We start from the raw sequence: 20,757 nt of genomic DNA on the forward strand, positions 1-20,757 counted from the left end.
TCTCATCTAGGTGCCTTGGATTTATGCGTGTAATATACCCCTAAGTGTGTAAACCTCAATAAAACTCAAAGCAGCTTTATTGAGCTGTACCCTGTGGTACTTTCAGAATCCCACATTGAAGAAATTATTCATTCCATTTTATTTTAAAACAAACAAAATAATAACATATGGTTTAAGCCACAAATGTGTTTTTGATCTTTTCCTCTTATGTGGTGGCACCAAAATTCAGATGAAAATTGTTGCAAAATCTTTATTAAAAGCCTAATCAAGCCAAACAGTTTTATTGCATTTTGAAATGAACATTGGACGTCTCTCCATCCTTTCCTTCCCCAGAGTAGGCTGACTGCAATCGCCCATCCTACAGAGGGCCCTCAGCAGGGTTTCAGAGAGCACTTTGTAGTACACATCAGAGAATGAACATACCCAGTTCCCCATTAAAATAAAAAACCAATCTCCCTCTCCTGCCCTGGTGCTCCCCAGTGCTGTAATGGCTCAACACCTTCTATGCAGTGACCCACTTTAAGGTCAGCTAGACTGTGCAGTTGCAAAAGGACATGGTAACTGCATTGTTCAGCCATTCTATTTGGTGTTGTATTACTGTTATATTTTTCCATACCCCATTTCTTTTTCTCTTCCACTGTTGCCCATTTTTTTCTCTGCAAACAAATTTGTCTGAAATTCTGCAGTGAAATCACTGGGGATATGAGCTTCTGACAGCTCCAACACCCTACAGAGGCCACCTTAGTTCCCATGGCCTGAGCTCCCTGGAGGACTGCAAGCCTTCACTCACCCTTCCAGTTTTCTACTTGATGAGCTGTGCGCAGCACACTGGCTTTTCCTCTTCTGGCCTATTTTCTTCCATTCGCCTCCTGTTCTCATTCACACACCCATACTTTTCAGGCTGCTTCACCCTGATCAAGTTTTATTGCAAGGAAGGATTTATGCTGATGGTTTAAACCTGATGCAGTGCTATTCCGGCCTTTTCTGTAGATTTCCTGCCACCAAAGCCCACATTAGATATAATAGCATTTAACCTGGTGTTTCATTTTCTTTTGACATATTTTACTCTCATCCCTCCTCCTCCTTCTCCCTCTTTCCTTTCCTGTCTTATTATTTTCTTTTTCTCTGTTTCTTGATTCATTCTCATCTTTGCCCTGGCAGATCTGAGCTCCTTAACCATTCCATATGAAGAGGACGAGGAGGAAGAAGAAAAAGAAGAGACATATGATGATATTGATGGTTTTGACTCCCCAAGTTCTGGTTCCCAGTGCAGACCCACTATCTTGCCTGGGAGTGTGGGGATAAAAGAGCCTACAGAGGAGAAAGAAGAAGAAGATATTTATGAAGTCTTGCCAGGTGAGAAATTTTGTCCTCTGATTATCTTCCGCTAGTTTCGGAAACTCATGACCTGGAGGAAGAATAATAACTTTGAAAATTCCAAAATAAGCCAAATAGAACCTTCATCCTCTGAAGGAGATAATGTGGGAAGCTTTATGAGATTGTAGGAAAGCGGGTAATGAGGCTCTGCCTTGCCATGGGAGCAAGAAGAATTTGATTAGAGAGTGTCTTCTATCCATGCCATGTGAAGTAACTTATTACATGTGTCCACCAGGTTAAAGAGTCAAGAATACTTACATTGGTTTTTATTGGTTTATTGTGAGCTTTGGGATGAGTCATCAAAATTCTCTAGTTTCAACTTTTTGGTGTGTAGTTGTAAGAATAAGGAAAATTGCTTCAAAATTATGAAGGATTTCAAAACTGAAATATGTAAATGCTGACAAATCTTTTAGTAATACCTTGATAGACCAAACCTTGATAGTAAACCTTGATAGAGAACAACTCATTATTACCTAGTTCAGATATACCATGAGTTAAATCACATCTCTTAAAAATAACCCTAACATGTTTTATCTGCTCATCATTACAGCAGGTCTGCTTTATATATTTCCTTTCTTCCAAAGGCATGAAAACTAGCATCTCAAAAAATGTATAGTCATCACTGCTTCTGCATAGCCATGTCTGGTGGGAATAACAGCAGCTGGTGAACGGTGCAGAGCTCAGTGGGGGTCAGACGGTGGAGAACCAAAGCCTGAGCCTTTTAATTGTGAAGTAGTTAGACCACAGGAACACTAATCTTCAAGTCCATTCAGAAAGATCATTCCTATGGAAATTTGCCAGGAGTTCAGTGCTCTGCGGAGAAATTCAAGTTAAGCTTAAATTTATAGCAATTTAGATCCCAGATGAACCCAGATGAACCTCAATCCCAGATGAACCTAAGAACTAAGGTGAATCTAACACTCAGGTCCCTGAAGACAGGCTGGTTGCTGAAAGCATAATCAGTAAGCAACTTGCATTTCAAGGCTTCCTAAGAAGAGCATCCAACCCTCACCACACTACATTCATCTCTTCCTGGGGAGGAAACTACATCATTGCTTCCTGAGTCAAGGGGCAGGACCGTGGCCATATGTCCCTGCCCTGCTGAGGACTTCACCCACCCACCAAGGAGAGCCTGCTTCTTCTCCTAGCACTTCCAGCCTCTGCCAGTCCTGACTTCTCCAGCCTTTTTGTTGTGTTTTATTATGCAAATGATATCTTGGTTGAGGTCGAGCCATTTCTTGTGTCTTGTGTCTGACGTTAAAAAAAATGATAATTTCCTCAGCAAGTCATCGTCGTTAATGAAGTTTTACAAAAACAGATACAACCAAAGGAAAATAAAATTTCACAGGTGATAAATTTTTCCAATTTCCCTGGCAGAATTCGATAGGATTGTTAAATTAAGAGTGAAGGTGTCTGTTAGAAAGCAACGAGCAGTGATGGGTAATTTTATAGAGTGGAAAATTGAATCAAATTGCTACATTAAAACACAGCTCCTCTGAGAATCTTCCCTTTCACAGTTGGCTCCATTGCAACAGCAGGGTGCAGAAATGGATCTAATTCACAATACTCTCTAAAAGGAGATACACTCCCCAACTTGGCCAGAATCTTCTTAGTGAGCTCACATTCTGCTCACTCCTGCCCAGGCTTGGGGAAATATCCGCGTGACACTCCACTTTGGGTTACAACTGTGGAAGAGTGCTCTGGGAAAACCTCAGTGAACTTTCTGGGGTGGAAAGAAAGGGCCTTTTTCTGCACCATGTTTCGTTTTCAAAGGAGCCAGGAAGGAGGGGGCTGATGCTCAGAGACACAGAGCAAAGGAGAATAAAAAGAGGTCTCAAAAAATAAGATGAGTTTGGGACTGTCACCTTACCCCAGGAGTGGGCAGTGAAGGTATGATTGGCTTCCTAATGACCATCTTTCTCCTGCCTCCTAAACTCCTCCCCTTGGCCAGTGCAGCACCGCCCAGAGTATCAGGGCATTTTTCCAAAATTCCCACCAGCTGGTATGTTGGAGTGGCCCCAAGGGCATGAAGACTGGTCTGTGGGTGCATTTAACCTCTATCCACAACAGCTGCCCATCGGAAGTGAGGAAGGCCACACAGTAGGAAATCCAGGATCTCTTTCTGCAGATTAGGGAAACAACAGCTAAATTGCACCCAGTTTCCAAAGGACAACACTGTACCCAGGCAACTGGTTCTTTCCCATAAGCCTCTGTCCATCACAGTTCCTAGAGACAGAGTTGGAGGTGGGATATATTGGCATTTAATTATGATATGAATATTTCAGCCGCAAGTTTCCATCACCCAGTTTCCTGTCCACTCCACTCAGCTGTTGCTTCTGAACTTGCTATTTGAATTTTGCGTAGTGCCACACCTGGAGAAATTGAGAAGGGAATGTGAGGGGGCCTAACACTGTCTCCCTTCTGCTGCCCTCTCATAAGACCACCTACCAAGCAGCGGCACATGGGACAGCAATGGTATCCTAGGCACAGATACTGACCCTAAATCAGGATGGATTTGCTCTGCCACCTGCTAACTGTGAGACCTTGAGCAAGTTACTTGCCCTCTCTCTGTCTGATTATATTACCTGTAAAACAGGGAAAACAATAGTAGCTGTCTCAGAGGGATGTGGTGAGGAGTCTAAAACTGACATGTGTAAAGTTCTTAGCACAGAGCCCTGGCAAACAATGGCATACAGTGAGTACTCAGTAAATGCTGGCTGTTATTAATGTGATGGTGTTTAAACAGGAAGTGTTACCTCCTTGAAGAACTGGGGATGGTTAGGTCCCCACCCTCTCAAACCAGACCCAAGACAGTCCCGTTGGTTGTTTCCAGCTATGTGTATGGAGCAGGTGAAATTGAAAATCCTGAGCAGATGGAATGTGAAGTGCACCTTCTGCTCAGGCCCATTTTTACTGCAAGGCCAGGTGCTGGGTGGAGGGACAGCCTACAGTACCGTTGGATTGTGCTAACATTGCATACCCCTCAAGAGTCAAATGACGTGGGCCTCTAACATTTGTTTCATTATAACAGGTAAAAGTGCTTTGTGGAGGATATTTAACATTGACGGTTCTGCTAATCCTCCCTTTTGGGATGGGTCCCACACAAGCCCTCACTGTCTCTATAGGGAAAGCCATGTAAGTGAGACCTTCCTTCCAGAGTATAATTTAGATGGGCTTCCTAATAGGGAGAAAAGTGTATGTAACGCATACCAAGTCAATAAAAAATGTTTTTTTGTAATCAAAATAATGTATGGGTCATCACATTAAACTCACTCCATCACATTAATCATGGGATAATTAGCATTTGCTACATGGCTAGCACTCTTCTCCCCATGAGGGAAAACCAGAGCACTCAAGGTTTTCAGCCAGGCCACAAAAACGTTAGTCCTGGAAAATATGGTTTCAAGGTTGGTATCTGGTGGGATTTCTGAACATCCGTGTTGAGCATTTGCGGGCCCTTGATTTTTTTAGGATCTCATTTGCAGTAGATTAAACTGCAGGGAACCACCACAAAGAAATGCTAAAGCAATATGTAGAAAATGGGAGGCTTTTCTGAGCCCTCTCTCACCACCACCACCACCCCCGAAGTTATTTTACAGGCCAGCATAGGCCCAGCTCCATGATTCAAGATTCCATAAAAGGACAACTTTTATCAGGTTTCTCTTTGTCTGGAGTCTCAAGGCTGGGATCCAGCAAGACGTCTGAGACCATTGAAGTGCTGTAACTGGGGCCTTGTAGCAGCTGCAATGGCAACAGAATCCGGCTGTGTTCTCTAGAGAGATTTCAGAAGAGCAAATGGAAAGAGAGATGAAGAGCCCTCTTTGGGAATTTCTGTGCACATTCCAATGCTGCCCACACTGCCCCAGGGTGTTGTTATAGACCTAGAAACCAGATTGCTTTAAAATAAAGCGTATAACTGAGTTTTTAAAATTTTGAGTCAAATGGAAACAAACATTCTGTGGAATTATTTTTCCCCCTGTACTGTTGTTCAGACCCACAGGAAGGGGGAACAGTGAAGATAAGAAGTCTAAGGAAATGAAACAAAATGGAGACCAAAAATACAAAGTTTATGAAGAAAGAGCATCAGGGAAGAGTCAACACCATCATCAGGCCTCCTCTGAACTTCTGGCCTTTTCTCTCTCTTACTCCCATGCCCACTGAGCCCAAGTCACACAGTGCTGCTTGGTCAGCACCAAAACTAGAATCATGTTGTTTCTTCTACCTAGACCATCCCCCTGATTTCAGCCTGTGAAATCGTACACATTCTGCTCAAATATGTCTCCTCAGTGACACCTTCCCAGATACTCAACTGGAATTAAGCTTTGTTTTAGCCCTCACCAGTGATTTGTATTCAGGTCTTTCTCCCCAATTAGTAGATGCTTAGGTATTATTTGTGAAGTTAAATTCAGCGCATTTCAAGTGTTGCAGATAGCACAAATTGAGTTTAATATCTTATACATCAAGCCCATATCACTGAAATATGATGCAAGTATTTTGAGGTAACAGTTAAGATAACCAAATACACAACAGATAATTAAATGTGTTATTAGCATCTTGCTTGTATTTTCCATGTAGTCTGACGAGGTGCTATACATCCGTGGATTTATAACATACCTGTGCATGCCGGGGAGCAGTTTATTTCTAGTTTTCTGCATGTCCCCTTTGCACCTTGAGTCTATCTGTATTTCTGTTGCATCTGTCACCAGAGCGCCTTGACATCTGGTTGCGCATTGACACAGTTGGCATTTTTTGAAGCTTTTGTCACTTTCTTTGTTTGGGGAAGTAAGTGATTTCTCCTCTTTCTGATTTAGTAATTTTTTCCTAATGTTATTCTTTCTGATATCAGTGTAGCCGATGTCAGAGGAATGTCAGAGCAGCACTTCAAAAAAGAGCCAGGTGTCATGAGAAGCTGCTGGCTCCTCTCTGTCCCTCTGAGGTGGATTCAGTGTCCTATTCCTCTCAACCTCTCATTAGTGTCCCTGACATTGTGCCAAGAATGTTGATTGAAATCGACTCTCCGGATACTGATGCTCATTTGTGATGCCCTGTGGTTCTCTTACATGTTCGCACAGTTAACAGAATCTTCTTCAACTGTTTTCCCAATTGAGATGAGATATTTGGGGATCAAATAGAGCATTTAATGTGATAAGTGGACAGTAATCTTTAGAGGTTAATTTGTTTAAAACCTATGTAAGGTTGGGGTCCCATATGCCCTGTTAGGAGCAAGGACCATTATAATCCATTACTGTTTAAAGTTGAGCTAGCACATAAATTTTAATTCACTCTTAAATGAAGATATATTTCAGTAGATATAATGCTGAAATGCCTAATAATATTCTTATAAAGAAATTCAACAAGCTCTTTAGCCTAAAAAATATTTTTTCAAAATAGTCTCTTAAAATTAAAGTGTCACATTACAGATTAATAAAAATGAAAACTTTAGCTACTTAACCCACCCCTTTTTGTGAGCAACAAGACTTTTTTTCTGTTGCCATATAATAGTTGTCTTTGACTCTGGAGTTGGAAAGACACCTGTTCAGTCTCATGGAAAGATCTGAGATAACATGTATGCCTGTTTGTATTGTGCCCTCTGAACCTAGGGAGGTGTCTAGGGGTGTAATTTTCACAACCAGCTGTGAATGGTGCTTTCCTTCACTATGCAATAGTGCCCCCTACCCAATCTTCCAAAGACCCCAGAGGCATAGCACCAAGCCCATCAATGGGAAGTCTTCTTGATTTGAGCCTACTTTCAGCCACCTGGGAAGGACAGTGTTAGATAAAACAGATGTGGGGATTGGAGCTTCCCCGTTTACATCCATCATCGTAGAGCTTAGTAATGGCGGTGAATGATATAAAAGCTCTATAGCCAATGTTTTTTTTTCTTTCTAGTTGATTCCAAAAGTGCGGTGGAAATCAAGAGTATCTGGTCTGGAACTGAACTGCATAGAACACATTTCTATTGTTCCATCTTTGTATTATGACTAGATTAAGTGCTGTTGCCCGAAAGAATAAAGGAATCAAGTTTTAGTTTTCATTTTTATCATTGCAAATACATTTACATTCTCCTATTTTACAAATGCAAAGAGCAGGCAGGCCACTTTCAATAATTTATTTTAAAATCAATGCTAATGAGGTTATGTCTCGTCAGTAGCCGAGTTTTACAATAAAGTCTGATTTATTTAGAAAAGATCTTTGGTGAAGCTTCCCATCTAATGGCGGTGGGAAGGAGGTGGAGTAGCAGCACTGTGACCCTCCAACTTCGGATCCAATTTGTAATTCACAGTGGAGATCTGACCCAATTTACATTGATTAGAATTGGGAGGAAGAGACAGCTGCGCACAGACAGCAGCAGTAGAATAAACCCTCTCTGCAAAAGTGCCTAAGCACAGCAAATTATTGGTCTTTGTGATGGAGTTGTTTGATATCAACAAAAGAGCTGCTCTCTATCCAAATTATTAGGTATCTCTAAAACTGAGGATGTACCAACTTTTCCTCTAATGTTTCCAATCCTAAAATTAGTCCCATGTCAAAGGAAACACATCATAGCCAAGAAAGGAAGGAAGTGGACGAGTAATGAGAAGACAATGTGCAAAGAATATTTAATGTGGTTTATTTCAGCATGATCTGTTTCTTATATTTGATTTCACTCCTCAATTAGCTTAGGTTGTTTTATTCCTCATGGTAGGGTTGAGGGAGCACTACAGGTAGCAAGTAGAACATTCTCTGCTGCTAGATCATACATGGCTATAAGAACTGTTGAGTCAAAGTGCTCCTTCTCCTACTATATTGTAGGGAAAAAATATATATATTTTATTTCCCAGAGTATCAGTCTTTTTTTTTTTTTAAGAGACAAAGTCTCACTCTGTTGCCCAGGCCCAGGCTGGACTGCAGTGGTGCAATCAGCCTCAAACACCTGAGCTCAGGCAATCCTCCTGCCTCAGTCTCCCAAGTAGCTGGAACTACAGGTGTGCACCACTGTGCCTAGCTAATTTTTATTTTTATTTTTTATAGAGACAGGGTTTTGCTCTGTTGTCTACACTGGTCTCTAACTCTTGGGCTCAAGCGATCCTCCCATCTCAGCCTACCAGAGTGCTGGGATTGCAGGCGTGAGCCACCACAACTGGCCGTATCAGTCTCTTTCTTACTTGAAATCAATTACTCCTTTAATGCTTTATAGTATTCTAACATATTTTTATGCTGCTCCTTCTTACCTATGAGCTTGGAGCTTACTTCCCCAGTTTGACACACTGGAACTCATATTGCCCTATAAACATTACATTTAAAAAGAGAAAGAGAAATGTCAAAGATTCATTTAGTGGCAAAACTATGGAGAAGCAAGACAAGCAAATGTCGTTAAGACTCAGGAGAAGGGCCAGGCACGGTGGCTCAAGCCTGTAATCCCAGCACTTTGGGAGGCCAAGGCGGGCAGATCACGAGGTCAGGAGATCGAGACCATCCTGGCTAACACGGTGAAACCCCGTCTCTACTAAAAAATACAAAAAACTAGCCGGGCGAGGTGGCGGGCGCCTGTAGTCCCAGCTACTCGGGAGGCTGAGGCAGGAGAATGGCGTAAACCCGGGAGGCGGAGCTTGCAGTGAGCCGAGATCCGGCCACTGCACTCCAGCCTGGGCAGCAGAGCGAGACTCCGTCTCAAAAAAAAAAAAAAAAAAAGACTCAGGAGAAAAGAAAGTAAATGTAGCCAGGAGGAGCTGAGTATTGAGCCCTCAAAACATTGCTTATTATACCCTATCTACTGTGCACATGTGTGTATATATGTGTGAGTGAGAGAGTGGGAAAAGAGCATGGTGGTAGTGAAAAGAATAGCAAGTGTATTTTTCTTCACTTTGTCCCATGTATAAAATGGCTAAATATGATTCTGGTACACATATTTACTTTATAAAGGCCCAATTCCTATTTTATCAGGTAATGTTATGAGATGAAATCGGTTAATGGGATTAAGAAACGTAGGCCAATTATGTTATGACTTTGACCGTATAAACATTTTACTGGACACTGGCATTGACTTAGAACCCATTGTGAATCTACGGCAATTAATTAAAAGACCATTCCAGCTACCCTCAGGAGCTTATACTCTAATGAACAAGGCAGGCTGAATAAAAACAGTAAAAAGATAACTACAAGCCCCAAGTACTAGGAACATAAAATTATGTACATGACCAGCCTCCATTACAGCTAAACAAAGATGGATACGTTAAGGATTAAGGACTAATTAATCAAAGAGGGTTTTTTGTTTTTTCCCAGGGACAGAGTCTTGTTCTGTCACTGAGGCTGGAGTGCAGTGGCAAAATCTCGGCTCACTGCAACCTCTGCCTCCTGGGTTCAAGCAATTCTCCTGCCTCAGCCTCCTGAGTAGCCAGGATTACAGGCGCCCGCCACCGCGCCCGGCTAATTTTTGTATTTTTAGTAGAGACAGGGTTTCACCATATTGGCCAGGCTGGTCTCAACTCCTGACCTCATGATCCGCCCGCCTTGGCCTCCCAAAGTGTTGGGATTACAGGCATGAGCCATCGCACCCAGCCAGTCACAGAGGGTTGTTCAGACACACACACACGCACACACTCTAACATCCTAACTCTGGAGTGCTTAAAACCGGAGAGAATGCTTTCATAGAGATAATAATTTTGAAGAGAATTCCAGAGAGAAGGAGAAATGGAGTTTGAGGAAAAGGATTAGGATTCCGGTGATAGACATCTGAATAATCCAATGGACTGGAAGCTCCACAATGGCAGGAACTCTGACAGTCTTGTTTATTGCTTGTCCCCAGTTCCTAGTGCGGTGTCTTGCATGTAATAAGCACTTCAACATGCTTATGAATAAAGGAAAGGGAAGGGAAGGAGAGGGCCAGTTTGAAGGTGACAAATTAATACTATTTTTTTTTTTTTTTTTTTTTTTTTTTTTTTTTGAGACGGAGTCTCGCTCTGTCGCCCAGGCTGGAGTGCAGTGGCTGGATCTTGGCTCACTGCAAGCTCCGCCTCCCGGGTTTACGCCATTCTCCTGCCTCAGCCTCCCGTGTAGCTGAGACTACAGGCGCCCGCTACCTCGCCCGGCTAGTTTTTTGTATTTTTTAGTAGAGACGGGGTTTCACTGTGTTAGCCAGGATGGTCTTGATCTCCTGACCTCGTGATCCGCCCGTCTCGGCCTCCCAAAGTGCTGGGATTACAGGCTTGAGCCACCGCGCCCGGCCTACTATTTTTTTTTAAGAACACAGTAGGCCGGGCGCGGTGCCTCACGCCTGTAATCCCAGCACTTTGGGAGGCCGAGGTGGGCAGATCACAAGATCAGGAGATCGAGACCATCCTGGCTAACACGGTGAAATCCCGTCTGTACTAAAAATACAGAAAATTAGCTAGGTGTCCCAGCTAATCGGAAGGCTGAGGCAGGAGAATGGTGTGAACCCGGGAGGCGGAGCTTGCAGACAGCAGAGATTGCACCACTGCACTCCAGCCTGGGCGACACAGCGAGACTCTGTCTCAAAAAAAAAAAAAAAAAACCACAGTAATTGCCAGGCACGGTGGCTCACGCCTATAATCCCAGCACTTTGGGAGGCCAAGGCGGGCAGATCATCTGAGGTCAGGAGTTCGAGACCAGCATGACCAACATGGAGAAACCCTATCTCTACTAAAGATACAAAATTAGTTGGGCATGATGGTGTGAGCCTGTAATCCCAGCTACTCGGGAGGCTGAGGCAGGAGGATCGCTTGAACCCGGAAGGCGGAGGTTGCAGTGAGCTGAGATTGCGCCACTGCACTCCAGCCTGGGCAACAAAGAGTGAAACTCTGTCTCACAAAAAAAAAAAAAAAAGAACACAGTAATTAAACTTTCCTTAAAAAAGAGAATATGATGAGCTCAGAGAAAGGGAACCTCTCCATATAAAGAACGTGAGACTGGCTGGATGCAGTAGCTGACACCTGTAATCCCAATACTTTGGGAGGCCAAGGAGGGCAGATCACCTGAGGCCAGGAGTTCTAGACCAGCCTGGCCAACATAGCACAACCCCGTCTCTACTAAAAATACAAAAATTAGCCTGGCATAATGGCAGGCACCTGTACTCCTAGCTCCTCAGGGGGCTGAAGCAGGAGAATCCCTTGAACCCTGAACGTGGAATTTGCAGTGAGCCAAAATCGTTCCACTGCACTCCAGCCTGGGCAACAGAGCAAGACTCTATCTCAAAAAAAAAAAAAAAAAAGATGAGACTGTGAACCACTAATTGCTAATACTGATCATTTATCTCCCCAGATGAAGAGCATGATCTAGAAGAGGATGAGAGTGGCACTCGACGAAAAGGAGGTATAAGAGCTTCTAAATGCACAGGCACTGGGTAGGACATTATGGGGTTCTGATTAGAGAAAGCACTTTTCTCTGAGACTATAAAAATTACTGGACTCAATAATTAAGAGGGTATCTGTGTGTGAACCCCAAAGCCCCAAATAAAGTGACTGGGAAATACCTAAACTTTAAAAGCAGCCATCCATTCACTTCAATTAATGTTCCCAGAACAACCAAGATTTATCCTAGAGAGGGTGGGAAGCCAAACCAGATATTTATTTTTTCCTATCAGTATTTCTTAAATCAGTACAGTGAAAATAGAATTGCCTCATCTCTAAGAGATCAGAGGATTGAGAACGGAAAGAATGGAAATGTCTCCTCTCTGAGAGGCCCAGAGATTGCAAGTTCAGAGGGGAATGGAAATGTGTCAGATCTGAAAAGTGAACACGGGGTGAAAGATAGAATTGCTTGGTGATGCTGACTTCTGATGGCCTGGTTTGATTCCAGGCACATTTGGAAATGAATATGTAACAGGTTTGTTGAATATAAAATTACATCTTATTCATCCCAGACTGTTAACCATGCTTCAGGCTGTTAGTGAGCCCATCCTTTCAAAGGTCAGATGCCCCTCTGAAGCCTCCTTAAGTGGACCAAGGACCTAGTCCATGGTTGTCAGTAAAGGAATGCTGCACATTGCAAGGGCCACCTCAAGGACATTCATTCCATCAGCAGAGCCCTAATCATGACTGATTTAGATACTGGCTGATATTTTTCTTAGGGAGTCTATGAAAATCTTAAACCTAGGAATTCTTGCCCTCTTTCCCTCCCTGCTCCTTCTCCGTTATCTGGCCCTGTCTTTTCCCATTCTCCTCTCTCCTTTCCTTGTGCTTTTTCTTCTCTTCCTTATCCATCCAGCAAAACCCCCATTTCTAGGTTCATTCTCTACAGAAAGTGAATACTTAAAAGGTTCAGGACTCAACTTCCTAAGAGTCCAGCTTCTCCCAGGGAAGAGAAGAGACAACGAAGATGCAGCCTCAGAAGTCATGTGCCAAAGCAGGAGAGAAAGAAAGCAGGAGAGGCGGGTATGGAAGTATGTGAGTGTAGCTGCCAGTACCTCATGATAACGAACACATGTGATTAGGTCCATTCTGAAACCTGTTTCCTTCTGTTTTCTACTTACTGTCCAGAATTCCAAATGAAAATCTGTTCTGACCCACCCATGTTCCACATATATCTTTTCTCAACCAACTTCTATCACCAGTGCAGAAAAGAAACGCTTCATGTGGACAGCTTGGGTGGAGTAACTGTAAGCTTCCTATGGCCAATTTCATATTAAACTCCGTTCAGGAAGCATCGGTCTTTTAGCACAGTCTAGAATCCAGTTTCAGATTCCTCCCTCATCTCATTTCCTCCTTCCACCTCTTTCTCTAAGGTTATATCTGGGAGGTGAAAGGAGCCTTATTTCTTAACTGTTCCTACAACTATAATTCAAATAGGTTTAAAAAAAAAAAAAAAAAAAACCCTTTTGTTCCTCATGCTTCCTGCCTCCAAAACAAGTGTTGTTAAAGTATAGCAAGCTCTGAATATGCTTCTATGGTTTACACTTCCCACCAGTTATGATTGGTGACTTAGTGATTAAAAAACAGGAGGACTTTTTGCTCTCTCTGCAGAATCTGAGGCAGGAATTTTTATTATTTGTGTTTACTTATTTATCGATTGATTTTATATAGTGCCTTATCTCCAAAGGCACTATAGAAATGGTGAAATATATATAAATCCAAATGTCATCATTTAGTTTTGTAACAATAAAAGATAGAGGTCTGGGGGAAGGGCAGGCAGCCCCAGTGAAGGCATTTAAAAGGCAGGGAGCTCTAGGACAGTGTGAATTCCTATGTCATAGACAAGCTACACAAGTTTGGGCTACTTAGTTTTTCTCAGGTGCGTGTTTTTTTGTTTGTTTGTTTGTTTTTTGAGACAGAGTCTCGCTCTGTTGCCCAGGCTGGAGTGCAGTGGCGCTATTTCTGCTCACTGCAACTTCTGCCTCCCGGGTTCAAGTGATTCTTCTGCCTCTACTTCCCGAGTAGCTGGGATTACAGGCACGTGCCACCACGCCTGGCTAATTTTTGTACTTTTAGTAGAGACAGGGTTTCACCATACTGGCCGGGCTGGTCTGGAACTCCTGATCTCAGGCGATCCGACCGTCTTGGCCTCCCAAAGTGCTGGGATTACAGGCATGAGCCACCGTGACCAGCCTTTTCTCAGGTGTTAACATGCTTTTGGGGAGAAAAAAAAATTTAAGCAAGCTGACCTTTCCCTTCTTCGTTTTTTCCCAAAAGATGCTATGGCTAGCAGAGTTACTTTTAAAATCCAAGTACTTTTCTCCAGCCTCGATGGATCCTGTTCCTTGAATGCTGTGTTTTTTTCCCTGATGGAATTGCTAACATTCTTAAGGCCCAACTAGATCTTATCAGAATAGTGGGGGAAGGGATTCAGTTCATCCTTATTGAGTGTTAATGACCCTGTAAGATGTAATTTCTTTTATTTCATTCTGTTACCTAGAAAATCTATCACAGCCTTGTAGTATTGATTGCTCAATCTATAAAGAGCTCAGTTTACAGCATAACTGTTAGTAACAGGGTTATTTTAATGAGTGACTCTTCAACACCTCAGAGTTTCACTAAATTCCAACCCATCAGCCCAATAGTCTAACACTAAGGGTCTTAGGTAATAAGTTTATCACCTCTCCTTATCATGAAAAGGTAACCTCCAGGTAACCAAAAATGAAACTTCCTCTGTGTTCGTTTTTATAAAAATTACGGCCATTTGTTTGCGTGTGCTATGTCAAATAAAAAGCAACCCTGGAGGCACAAATTATCCTTAGATACATAAAATCCTTGACCAAGGAAAACCTGAAACAGACCCCTCCCACCCTACCTCCCTCAGTCTGCCCCCAACCCCAACTCTGAAATTGTGGGCACACTAAGCCAAAAGTAGACACAGATCACACTGTTGTGGTCTTATAAGCAAATGATTGCTTTCAGGAGGGCCAAAAAATGGTTGCTTATACCACTCCATCTTTGAGGCCCTCTTCTCACTTTAGGCTTACCAATAGAGTGAACTACTACATGAAAGAAACAAAGGGAAACCACAGAGGTGTTTGCAGCTCTTACCTTTTGAAGCCTGTTTTCCAAGACCAAACATGAGCTGATTATCAACCAGCTAAAATTTTGGCCCAATGAAAAGAGTAAATGACATGAAAATCAGAATCTGAGTGTACTCCACTTCCAAATCATACTTATAACACTAGGATCACAGTAATTTCAAAACTCAAGATTAAAGCACTATGAAATAAGTAAATGATATTATCCAATTGCTCTTCCTCCTCTGGTGCCATAGTCAGTGAGGGCTTGGCAAATATTTTCATAGCTTCCTTCCAAAATAGTTTATAAACTATCAAGGCTGGGCGCAGTAACTCACATCTGTAATTCCAGCACTTTGGGAGGCTAAGATGGGAGAATTTCTTGAGCCCGGGAGTTTGAGATCAACCTGGGCAACAAAGCGAGATCCTGTGTTTTCAATAAATTAAAAAGATTAGCTGGGTGTGGTGGCATGCACCTGTAGTCCCAGCTACTCAGGAGGCTGCAGGGGGAAGATAGTTTGATCCCAGGAGTTCGAGGCTGCAGTGAGCTATGATTGTGCCACTGCACTTCAGCCTGGGTGACAGAGCAAGACCCTGTCTCAGAAAAAAAAAAGAAAGAAAATTATCAGAGTTTACTTGAATGGACTGAACATGTTGGACCTTTCTGACGTGGCTTAAAGAACATTTTAAGTCACTTCCAAAGGGTCACTACTTTGGCGTTTTTTGTCCAAGTCTCACCATCCCACCATCCCATCCTCTCGTAGGACTGGCTTTATCCGTCTTCGCGTTTTGTTTCTCTTTTCCATACCTTAAGAGGTTGTACTTAATGCCAGGCCTTATTGACACAATCATTTTAGTAATCAAGAAAATGTGAATAACTTGCTGGCCTGCCTTTAGCCACTTTTCCCTGGTCACAGCCTGAATTCTGTCACTACCCAGTGACTCCCAAACATAAGCTGAACTCTGGAAGGAACAGTCAGGTTTTATTGTCCCTAAGGAAGGAGAAAGGCAAAGAGATGTCCTGGTCCTCTTTACCTTAAAACTTTGCTCGTCATAGAGGCTAATTTTCAGACATTGACTCTATCACCAGTAGCACCAACTTGGCCTCAGTTACAAGAGAAATGATTGTTACTAGTTGTAAAGAACCTGGCATGCAATGACAAATGCTTTGCAATAAATAGAAAAAAGAAACCAATACTTTTTTTAACTTGGTCTGTTGCTATTCTTCTTATGATATTTTGGTTGCTTGGAGTTTAGCTTCCGTTACATAGGATAAAGAGAGTAAGATGCTGCTTTTTTTTCTCTAGAAAAAGCCCTTCTCAGCTCTGCTAGCAATTTAAATGCAGTGATCATACCCATTAGCTTCTCTATCATTGTAATTGTTGTTAATTGTTATAACTGTTTTAGTTATTAGTGGTGTCATTATTGCTCTAGGTCCTCTGTCTGTTTTATGCTGAATATATTAGTGCTTTGCTTTTGAATTACCAGGCTTTATTTAGTGCAGAGTTACGTTTTTTGGAGAGACATTGAGAAATGCTGGCATTAAGCTTTATTCTTTTGTTTTTCATTCCAAATGGACAGACTGGAAAAAAAAATAATTAGATGGAATAATGTCCTCAAAATGAGAATGAGGATGTTTTGAATTAATTAAATGGTCAGAATGCTGCACCATTTCTGATTTCAGACGCCTGCCAGAGTAGTGTAAGCCTAAAGGAATCTAAATCCAGACCATAGAGGCAAGCCTCACCCTTGGGCTTTCAGTTCCTCTCTCTGCTCTACAGGAATCAAAGTCGGCCAGGCGCAGTGGCTCATGCCTATAATCCGAGGTAGGCGGATGGAGGGAGGCCGAGGTAGGCGGATCGCCTGAGGTCGGGAGTTCAAGACCAGCCTGACCAACATGGAGAAACCCCCTCTCTATTAAAAACCCAAAATTAGCTGGGCAAGGTGGCACATGCTTGTAATCCCAGCTACTCGGGAGGTTGAGGCAGGAGAATCCCTTGAACCCAGGAGGCAGAGGTTGCGGTGAGCCAAGATCGCGCCATTACACTCCAGCCTGGGCAACAAGAGTGAAACTTCGTCTCAAAAAAAAAAAGAAAAGAAAAGAAAAGAAAGGAAAAGAAAAGAAATCAAAGTCTCCTCATGCATTATCTTGTTTATAGGATGAGTTGGGCAGGTTTATGGAGAAGCTGGACTAACCCTGCAGACTTCTGGGCTTTTAAGCTCTTGCTGGTGCCAAGCTTCAGGAATGCAGCCCTCCTCCAACTTATCCTTTCCCCTCTTCAAGGTCTTTAAATAACACCCACTTGGTCAGAAAAGCCTTTTCTGATCCCTCAAACTATGTTAGATTCCCTATTACACACAGCATCCTCAACTTCTCCTTTACAGACATATCATAATCATAAATAAACATTTGTGTAACTGTTTTTTCCATGGTGCCTCCCTGACTAGAAGGTACCCTTGAAAGGAGGGCTCATATGTGGCCAATGTGGGATTCCCAGTATCTGACACAGTCCCTAGCATTTAGTAGGTACTGTATACATGTCTGTTGGATGCTGAGAAATGAATTAGTGAAGTTGCATGCACACATAGACATAAATGCATATCACATGTGTATTTAACAGGAAGTCTGCAGTATGGAGTCATCTTGCCCAGCTAAGGAATTACCCCTCACTGATTTCCTTAATATAGAATACTTCTAGCTAGCTAGCAAGTTCAAACTTTTCCCAGTTTTTAGCCCTTCATTCTGCCTGTTTTTTGGAGCTGTTCTACTTCTGACAATCCCTATTCTTGGACTGAGCTAAACCATCTCCTGGATTCCTGAACTCTTTTTTCTTTGGCCTTTAACATCAAAGACCTTTTCTATCTTTCTTTCTTTCCTGGAAGGCTTCTGTTTTTCTCCTAGCTTCTTGCTTTCCCTGTGATCTGTTGTGGTTTTAGAATAAATCTTTCTCCAGATATTTTCCCAGGCCTATATGTACCCAATGTCAAATCACTTTTTATGTATACACCAAAAAGGCACTCAGTATTAGGACCTATCCCACATCCAGGCACACAGTAGGAAACCATACTCCAAAGTGACTATCTGCTAGACCAGAAAAGACCAAGATAACCTTGTTGGTCTCCTTACCACTCAGAAATATTGTTATGGTTTTAGAATCTGTTTTTTAAAAAATGGTTTTCTCTACCATTTTTACATATATAAATCCATGAAAAATATTGATGTCAATATCCTTTCATTCCTGAATTTAGTCAAAATCTTGGAGTGATTAATCAACTCCATTAAAATTGAAAATTCATAATATATCCTCTGGGAAAACTACTTTCATTTTTCAGGGATTGATATTTCTCTATTATTTCATGTACTTGTATTTCCAAAAATGTATGCTTTGTCTTTTCAATAGTTAACATATTTCTCCCAAAGTATTTTTCTTCTAAACATATTATCAACTCGGTGGCAGAATGTTTTCACAGTATTTATCTTGTTTGCTGCCCTCTGTTGTCTACTGCACACACAGACAATTTTATGTGTGAAGAAAGCATGCCTGAATTTCTATACGGTTGACATTTTTACTTTTGTTTGCAGTATCTGAGTCTTAACTAAATAGTTATCTCCCTCCTCTGTTTTTGTACCCTTTAAGATTCCTACCAAAGTTCTCTTCCAGAGACATATAGGGATTTTGTACCTCTGTGTCTTTATTATTTAAATTGCTCATAAGTCAGGAACAAGTAGAAAAAAAGCAAATATAGGGAAGGTGTCTGTGCCCCTACTGCCCACTTGCCCTGTCCTCAGTCACCAGTACCATCACTGCTCATGGGAGGGTAAAATGAATAAAGGAAAGGTGGAAATCTATAGAACAGAATCCCTCAAAATCATGTGAATTTTAATTAGAACCCAGGACTCCTGACTCCCATCAATTGAATTTCATCTTTTGTAGGTGCTTTGTTCACAGCTCTGATACAGAGCACCCCAAGGAACAAGGAGCATCCCTGGTCTAGTGGGCATTAGCTCTCCTGCCATTCAAATCCCCAGATCCTCTCCCACTTCGTACTCTAGTGTTTAACCTTTCCGGGTAGAAGATCAATACAAATTCTTCATTGTTAAGAATCGATGGCTGTCCTGTGGCATCATTGCCATCTAGTTTTGCTGAGAAGCTCAGTAAATCTCTCCAGCTGCTTCTAAAGCTTGGTTTGTCGTCTTCAGTTGCTTTCATTTTTAATGCAGATCACTTTGGTTTCTGTTCCCCTGGGGCTTGCAGATAAATCTTGGCAGACATGTTCAGGGTCTACAAATGAGATGCTGGAAAAGGGCCAGCCCACCCGAATTTAGTTGTAATGGATGAGACACCCCCTTGGTTCCACTTAAAGACTGGGCTATTCGTTTCAGTACATTGGTGATTACTTCATATAGTACCTAGGTGGGAAGTTCCCAGGATAAGTTCCTATGGACAAAGGAGGCCGAAAAGTGAGCTGTGATCCAGAAGCCTGCTAGCTGACTCAGCCTTTCTTGTAAATAGGCAGAAGTCACAGATTTACTTTGATCCTTCAAATACATAATGAAGAGAAAAACTAGATAGTTTAGTTGCCCTGAATCAGGAAAGTCTAGCGGGAAACCTCTGCACTGCTTACTTACAAACCAAGTGAAAAATTACCTGCCTGATTTTCTTTTATTAATAAATAAATATATTTATCATATTGTTGAACGGCATCCTACTAGGAGTGATCTTTAAATATTTAATGTTAGTTAATGATCTCCTTCTCCCATAGTCCTTTGCTCATGCTGAGTGTTCGGCTGTATCTCATCTCAACCCCCCTTAATCTGAGGTTTCCTAGGGACAATATCAGAACCCTGGTTTCCATTTGCAGCAAAAACATGGGCTCCTTGGAAAAAATAGAGTCCTCTTAACTTTGATTTCTCCACTCTTTGATCAGCAGACTATGCCAGTTACTACCAGGGCCTATGGGATTGCCATGGTGACCAGCCAGATGAACTGTCCTTCCAACGGGGTGACCTCATCCGCATTCTGAGCAAGGTAAGGACAGAAACCGTGGGGCTTGAATCGAAAGTCAATGTTTTCATTCTTGATTTAGTCACCATAAACAGAATTATTCCATGTCCTACCCTTCCCATGGCTCCCTCATATATAAATTCCCATTTACTCATAATTGTTAGGAAAAGTTTTACATGAAATTCCAGATTCAGGAACCAATTTCACATTTAAAAATACAAGGCCAGGCAGGGCATGGTGACTCACGCCTGCAATCCTAGCACTTTGGGAGGCTGAAGCTGGTAAACTGCCTGAGCTCAGGAGTTCAAGAAGAGCCTGGGCAACATGGTGAAACCTAGTCTCTACTAAACTACAAAAAATTAGCCAGGTGTGGTGGCATACGCCTGTATTCCCAGCTACTTGTGAGGCTGAGGCAGGAGAATTGCTTGAACCCGGGAGGCAAAGGTTGCAATGAGCCAAGATCATGCCACTGCACTCCAGCCTGGCAACAGAGCGAGACTCCGTCTCAAAAATAAATAAATAAATAAATAAATAAATAAATAAATAAATAATAAAAATAATAATAAAATAAAAAATGCAATAAAATTGGTATTATACCAAAACTATGCCAATCAAAATTTAATCTTTCTCAGGGACTTGTGCTTAAAGGCCATCACTATGTACATAATTTATTACCACATAATACTATTGAAAACATTCTGGCTAGGTAAGCTGCCTTCTTATTTCATTTATAGATAAACAAGACTGTAACATAATTATGCATGGGGGAGGAGTCAGAGCTAGTTAACTCAATTGGTTTGAGCAATTGCTGATAAGGCCAAGAGAGTGAATTCAATCCCACACAGGTCAGCTAACTTTATTCTCTTCCTCAGTCACAAGTTAACCCCTAGTTCCAGCTAACCATCTCACAAATAGTATTGTTGACCATAAACAAACTGGTTTTTTAAA

General features: G+C 42.0%; 1 protein-coding gene across 14 annotated transcripts in view; it reads left to right on the forward strand.

Annotated features, from left to right (window-relative positions):
• Positions 1-20,757, forward strand: part of SKAP1 (src kinase associated phosphoprotein 1) — a 329,438-nt gene that overhangs the window by 279,387 nt on the left and 29,294 nt on the right. For 8 of the 14 annotated variants that reach the window (XM_045374939.3, XM_074019392.1, XM_005583555.5 and 5 more), the window contains 3 exons: positions 1,162-1,356; positions 11,635-11,685; positions 19,733-19,833. In XM_045374939.3, the coding sequence (XP_045230874.1) occupies positions 1,162-1,356; positions 11,635-11,685; positions 19,733-19,833 (347 nt within the window). Of the gene's footprint in view, positions 1-1,161; positions 1,357-1,961; positions 2,130-11,634; positions 11,686-19,732; positions 19,834-20,757 lie in introns of those variants that run through there. The other 6 variants (XM_074019395.1, XM_074019396.1, XM_005583556.5 and 3 more) reach the window with 2 other exon arrangements.

This window comes from Macaca fascicularis, chromosome 16 (assembly GCF_037993035.2).
Source record: "Macaca fascicularis isolate 582-1 chromosome 16, T2T-MFA8v1.1".
Classification (NCBI taxonomy): domain Eukaryota; kingdom Metazoa; phylum Chordata; class Mammalia; order Primates; family Cercopithecidae; genus Macaca; species Macaca fascicularis.